Raw genomic sequence first — 7,072 nt, 5'->3', positions numbered from 1 at the left:
CCACCAAAAGAAATATGCAAGCTCTTTGTTAGACAAATTTGGTCTAAAAGAGTGCAAACCTGTGCTTACTCCATTGGTTGCAACTGAGAAGTTAACCATGGATGATGGAAGTGGTGCTGCAAGTGAAGAATTATACAGAAGTTTGGTGGGAAGTCTCTTATATCTCACTGCAACCAGGCCTGATATTATGTATGCATCCAGTCTGTTAGCCAGATTTATGCACTGCCCTACCAGTAAGCATGTTGGAACTGCTAAAAGAGTATTAAGATACATTAAGGGTACACTTGATTATGGTCTGGAATATGTGAAGGGCAAGAATTCAATGTTAATTGGGTTCTGTGACAGTGACTGGAGTGGATCAATTGAGGACAGTAAAAGTACTTCTGGTTATGCTTTCTCTTTTGGCAGTGGAGTATTCTCTTGGGCATCTGTGAAGCAAAATTGTGTTGCTCTTTCCACTGCAGAAGCAGAGTACATCAGTGCTTCAGAAGCAACTACTCAAGCCATTTGGTTGAGATTTGTTCTTGAAGACTTTGGAGAATTTCAAACCGAAGCCACTCCAGTGCACTGTGACAACACCTCAGCAATTGCAATCACCAAGAACTCTGTGTTCCATCAGAAGACCAAACACATTAACAGAAGATATCATTTCATCAAGGATGCACTGAAGGATGGCATCATTGATCTGGTGTACTGTCCAACTAATGAACAACTTGCTGATATCTTCACAAAACCTCTGCCTAAAGATCGGTTTAATTATCTCAGGAGCATGCTAGGATTGAAATCAGCTCAAGACTTAAAGGGGAGTGTTGAATTATAAGTCTCTAGCTGATTAAGTATTAGAAATAAGATGAGTTTTAATGTGTGTATTCATTTGAGCATATCTGCCAAGTGTAAGGTTAAATGATGTAAGGCCATGAGTGCCATGTGGTATTTGATCCATGTAATTAGGTGATGAGTGACTAAGATTAAAAGTAGTGTTTTGTGTGGTCCTAAAGCTAAGGCCATAAATTAAATGTAAAGCAGGGTGAGTGCGCATAGTGTGTGCTGTACAAAGATTATTCCTCTGCAATACTTTTGCAGAGAGAACAATAGAAAAGAAAAACTTTTTCGGTTCAGCTTCTTCTGCTTGCTTGCTTTCTTACTTCTGTTTAGTATGCTAAAACAAACCCAGCAAAATCAGATTCACACTATGCATACTGGCATTGCATATTTACCTCAATATAGCTGTAGAGGTTTCTTCTACCCGTCAATACGGTAGTGTTGGCTGTGGTCCTCATTCCCTACCTCAACTTCACCAAACTCAATCCGATTGCTCAAATCTCTTCCAACTCGGACATACTCACATATTCTATGCTTCTCGTCCTTAACCGTCAAATCCACACAAAGATGGAGCTATATTTGGGCTTGTCCTTTACTCGCCTTTTCCATGGTTCGCCCTCCATTGCCTTATATCAGTGCCAGTGATGAGATACCGTTTAAGAAAGTTGTTGATCAGCAAAAGATAGGTTTCTGTTTTAAGTTTCAGAAATGGAACGTTGGACAATGCCAACTTTGCACTACAGAAAAGCAACCATTGGAAACTCATCCAGCTCAAACATTGAGACCCTTCCTAGTTTCTAGTCCTGAGGAGTATATTGCTCATCAGGTGTTGAGTGTGAGTCTGCTAGTTTGAATTACTTGTAACTCTTGTTTCAAGTAGGGATGACAATTATAACCGTTAAACCCGATAATCGTAGATAATTGCCTGAATGGATTGGATTTGGGTATGAAAATTTGGGTATATTTTGGGTATGGGGAAAAACCGTGACTATTATTCGGTTATGGTTTTGAATATGGTTATAGGGGCCCCCAATCTATATCCGTACTCGAATCTGAAGTGAATAATATATAATATAATCATATGTATATATGTGTGTGTGTGTGTGTATATTCATTATTCACTGAATCCATTACTTGAGAATACAAAAATTGCATTATGTGAGTTGCATTTTGTGCCAAAGTTCAAAAGTTTTGATATGAATCAAAATCTATGAGAATTTACTAGTATTTATGCGAGATATTAAGGATCAACCAACATTATCAATGTTTAACTTTAATTTTTATGTTCAACAAGATCCATTAATTAAATCATTTTATACATCAAATATTTAATGACGAAATTAATATTTACTAAATTATTATGCGTCAATTGGGCGAATATATTTTTTGTATTAACGAAAATAGATATAACTGTTAACCAATGAGAACTCCGTTATCTGGTGGGTATGCTTATGGATAATACCCGATGATTAATTTTGGTTATGAATACAGTTAATTTTCATGGTTATGGGGATTGATATAGAATTTTCATCCTCAAACCGATCCGTTGCCATCCCTAATTTCAAGATATCATTTAAAGATTGATTTCTAACGAAAATTCCGCATAGTCTCCCATGAAAATAGGACGTTAGTTTTCTAAAAGATAGCTTTATTGGCACTCAGTTTTTAGTTAAGTTCTCCCAATTTGATATTTGAACCAACTTTTTATAATAAAATGTAATTATAAGTACACCCAACCATATTCCAAAACTACCCTCACAACCCAACCTATATTACCAGGTAATATTGCACCCAACTCACACTACACCCCACCCCCACTGCGGCTTCAAACGTGAGACCAAAATTGCAATCAGATATCTCTGGATGTTTCAATATCTTTAACAAACATGAACTTTGCTCTGAAAATTTGGTTGGAGCAGGTTCAAGGCGCCAAAAGGTGTTTAATTTTAGCAGTGGTTTCAAAATAGATCGAAGGAAAAATCCAACAAGTTGGGTGAGGTTCGGCCCTGATTTGGCGAACCGCTAACACTTGGTTCGGTGTCTTCTTCCGAATATACTTGAAGATTTTTAATAAGTTAAGGATAAATCTACATATAATTAGTAAAACATATATATTCCCGCGGCATTCTTATATATTGAATCATAAGGTTCTTAAAATTTATTTTAAAACTTATCTTCCACTAGTATTTTTATTTTTATTTTTGTCAAACTTCCACAATTCCACTAGTATTTTTAGGATAATGTTATTTACACACTCATTTTTACCTCTCGAACACCCTTATTCTTTTTTTTTTTGCCATTAATCTTCTTTAATTCATTCTATTCAACGACCGAACATTGATGAAGATGTGTGAGAAGTAAAAGTGAGTGTGTAGATAACACTACCTATTTTTATTGATTTAAGTAGAGATTGTTTTCTTATCAAAACATGCAGAGTTTTGAAACTTGCTAAAAAGTATACCAACTCTCTTTTCTTAATAATTACTAGCAATGTTCACACATGCAATGAATGTGCTTTGAAGGAAGTTATCGCAGTAGATTATATATGAAGAAAAAAGAAGGGAGTGAGAGAGTGTCAAAACAGATTTGAATCATTATAATGCCCTGATTTTTTAAGCAAATATTACAACTCTTTAGCATTTAAAGGCTATAATAGTTATGCGACCCTATTTGGTTGACAAATAGAATTATCTTAATATATTCTAACATTTGTCTACACACTTTATGGTGTATGAACATATTTTTTTAGAAAATGAGAAGGAAAGAGGGAGAGAGGGAGAACGCGGGCAGAGTGGGAGATTTTTTTTTAATTTTTTTTATTAAATATTGGAGGTATTTTAATATCACCTGTAGGTGAGGCTTCAATAAAAAAAAGTAAAATTTGGAATTGTGAATTACATTATTGCCCACCATTTTTTTGGTGTGATAGAAGACTAAGTAGTCTTTTCACCATCTTTTGGTTGACAAAGAGGGTTTCATTAATTAATAGAGATACATGCACACACACAATAGATACCCATACATATTGTGTTAATAATTTCATTTTGTTTTAGAAAGTGTTGATTATCCTCATTTTATATTTTTCATTATTTTATTTTAATGTAGGGCTAAAAACATTTTACACCCTTATATAAATTTGTGGTGGTTTTCAAAATAGGTAACAAGGTTTAACTTAAAGTTTTGAAATTGTATAATTATACTCCTTTTTCTTTGAATAGACAATCATCCACATTATTGATGAGATTTTTTTCATTTTTTATTAAGGTAGTGCAAATATGACTTACATGTTAGACCATATATATAGGAGTCTGAAGCTCATCATGTCACATATATAATAAATTATTATACAATCAATCTGACCGAAAACACAAATTCATACAATTTTAAAACATTAAAGTGCAATATGAAAAAAAATTAAAACTTCATGGCGAATATTTAAAAACCTAGGCAAATTAAGAGACAGTAAAAATGTACTTAAACTCTTTTATACAAGTAGGGATAGTTTGAAACAAACTCAAACGCTGTTCCCGTCCTCACCTCACTGAATCTTTGAACCATTCAAACCCTAAAGTACGTAACACGGACATTCTTTCAACAAACCAGTAAAAACCAGATGAAACCCTAAAAATCATCATCACAATGGAAACAAGATCGGCTGCCAAGAAAAGAGAGCTTCTGATCTTGTACAACCAAAACGATCAAATTGATGACGACAATAGTAGCAGAAGCACAAGCATTGGCCGGATCACAATGGAAACAAGATCTGCTGCCAAGAAAAGAAAGCTTCTCATTTTCTACAACCAAAACGATCAAATCGACGATGACAAGAGCAGCAGATGCAGAAGCATTGACCGAATAAGTGACCTCCCGGACGCGGTTCTCCACCACATCCTCTTCCTCCTACCCATCAAAACCGTCGCCCAAACCAGCGTCTTATCAAAACGGTGGCGTGATATCTGGTCCTCATTCCCTGACCTAGACTTCACCACTTTAAACCCGAATATCATAATATCCTCTACCACCACCGGAAGATCGCATTCATTATCAAGGCCAAACTCTCAAAATTCTAAAGAAGCCGACTTCATAAGGCAAGTCCTAACCCTCCGCGACAAGCACTCTGGTATTCGGATCCTCAGATTTCGTTCTCGGTTGAGTTTCTCTCGCCTTAATGGCCTGATCCGCCTCGCCATCCGGCGCAATGTGCAGGAGCTGGACGTGGATGTAGCCACCGAGGATTACTTCAACTTCCCTCGATGTGTGATTGCCAGTGAGTCTTTACGAGTTTTCAAAATGAAATCTCTTGACCCTGGTTTCAGATTGCCCCCTTCATCTGTGATGACCAGTGGATTTAAATCCCTCCAATCACTGTCGCTTTCGCGCATTATTTTAAACAACCAGCCTTCTCTCTCGGATATGTTCACCGACTCTTCTTTCCCTATGCTCAAGAAACTGAGCCTGGACGCCTGTTTCGGGTTGAAACACCTTCTGGTTGGGTGCCGGGCGATTGAGGATTTAACCTTGGAAAACTGTTTTCAGCTTCAAGGGTTGGATGTTTCGGGTGGGAAATTGGAGAGGTTGAAAATTGGGAGTTGTTTTGATGTTTATGTTGTTAAGAGTTGGGTGAAGATTAATGCAGCAAGACTTAGAATTATTCTTTGGAAACATAATGCTATTACTGATAGTTGTTCTATAGAGAATTTGAGTTCTCTGCAAGAGGCTTACGTTGGTTTCTTTCGTGTGCGGGAAGATATTAGTGTGGCAAAGCTTCATAGTGTGTCCAATCTTTTTATGGGACTCTCTCATGCCCATTGCTTGACACTTGAAAGCCAATGCATTGAGGTACTTTAATTTTAAGTAACATTCTTTTGCTAGATATTCCGTTTTGTTGACAAGACCATTAAAGCTCCGATTGACAGTCTGACAACGAAAGTGGCAAGAAAGCTTTAAATATCTAACCGTTAATCATGTTAGCTTTTTTCTAAATGTGTGGTTTAGATTCATGACTTGGTAACATCATTTGACAAGAGAATATTATCTTGTAAATGCGTGTGACATTGCTAACTTTATATGGTCATCAGTCTAGGTGGCATTTTCGGTGCGGGGCATGACTTACATGATTAGTCTTTTGTTGTTTGCAGATTCTATCAAACAGTAATTATTTTGCAGTTTATCTAAATCCCTTTCACAATCTCAAATCTTTGGAGCTGCATACGTGTTTCAACAAGAATAATGTCCCAGGGTTGGCGTGCATATTCAAGAGTTCTCCCATGCTCCACACACTGATTCTCAACATTATAAATGATTACAAGACTGTAAGGAGAGTAAGTGTTACAAATGAGATTATTTCGTTTATGTTTTTCTATTATGTTCTTAATTAATTTAATTTGGTTTCTCATTTGTATGCATATCTAGCAATGGAATAAGGATATGTGGGAAATGTCCAACTCGGAGGAAGAAAAGTACTGGGAATCTCAAACCCAAATCTTGAAGCCCTTCCTACAAAACCTTAAGGTGGTAAAGATTCATGGGTTTTTAGAGTACGAGAATGAAGTTAGTCTAGCCAAGTTCTTGCTAAAGCATGGAAAGGCCTTGGAAGAAATGATTCTGTGCACTGGACACTGCAAAGCTAGATATTCTCTCCAGCGACAAAAGATTAGGTCACAGATGATGGGATTTTCTTGGGCGTCTTCTAGTGCTAAAATTGCCTTTCATTGAACTTAAATTTGTACTACCTTATTTTTTTAATTTTTTTTTATGGAATTGTACTACCTTATTTTGCTTCTTCAGTTCTTTTTCTGAATATATATATATATATATAAGCACTTTTCCTTAATAATTAATGTCTTCTTTTTCACTTTATTAGGATAAATTTGGATGGACCGTTAACCATTTTCTCTTGCTTCATTTTGAGGAGCAGTAAGCTGCATCCAAAATATCGTTGGTTATAACGTCTGTTTATTTCTCAGCTCATATTATAAGACCTGTGAAAAATGTATTACGTGACAAATGTTTCAAAGTGCACACAGAATTTCTCCATTTGATAAAAGTCTACAATGAAATATACATTAACTAGAACTATGGAATCGCAAGAAATGTTTAAAATTCAATCAGTACAAGAAGGGACACTTGTTTTTCTTGTGGATAGCTTCGACGTTCCTCCTAATCTCCTAAGCAACCAGTACTAGATCTTGGGGCATGTGATGTGGACAATATATCCAATTTGACATGTGACAACGGCTATAAATTTAAA

At 36.1% G+C, this 7,072-nt stretch overlaps 1 protein-coding gene across 1 annotated transcript; it reads left to right on the top strand.

Annotated features, from left to right (window-relative positions):
• Positions 1-4,572: 4,572 nt before the first annotated feature.
• Positions 4,573-6,537, top strand: LOC137740408 (putative F-box/FBD/LRR-repeat protein At4g03220). Its single transcript, XM_068480287.1, has 3 exons — positions 4,573-5,661; positions 5,961-6,143; positions 6,235-6,537. The coding sequence occupies exons 1-3, from the start codon at positions 4,573-4,575 to the stop codon at positions 6,535-6,537; spliced, it is 1,575 nt and encodes a 524-aa protein (XP_068336388.1).
• The last annotated feature ends 535 nt before the right edge of the window (positions 6,538-7,072 follow it).

This window comes from Pyrus communis, chromosome 7 (genome assembly GCF_963583255.1).
Source record: "Pyrus communis chromosome 7, drPyrComm1.1, whole genome shotgun sequence".
NCBI lineage: Eukaryota > Viridiplantae > Streptophyta > Magnoliopsida > Rosales > Rosaceae > Pyrus > Pyrus communis.
This window is presented reverse-complemented; position numbering and strand designations above follow the sequence as displayed.

Bases quoted from the DNA above. Each gene is read 5' to 3' on its own strand.
- LOC137740408 (XM_068480287.1), top strand. From the start codon at position 4,573: ATGGAAACAAGATCTGCTGCCAAGAAAAGAAAGCTTCTCATTTTCTAC. The intron at 5,662-5,960 runs GTACTTTAATTT...TGTTGTTTGCAG, and splicing joins TTGAAAGCCAATGCATTGAG to ATTCTATCAAACAGTAATTA. The intron at 6,144-6,234 runs GTAAGTGTTACA...ATGCATATCTAG, and splicing joins ATTACAAGACTGTAAGGAGA to CAATGGAATAAGGATATGTG.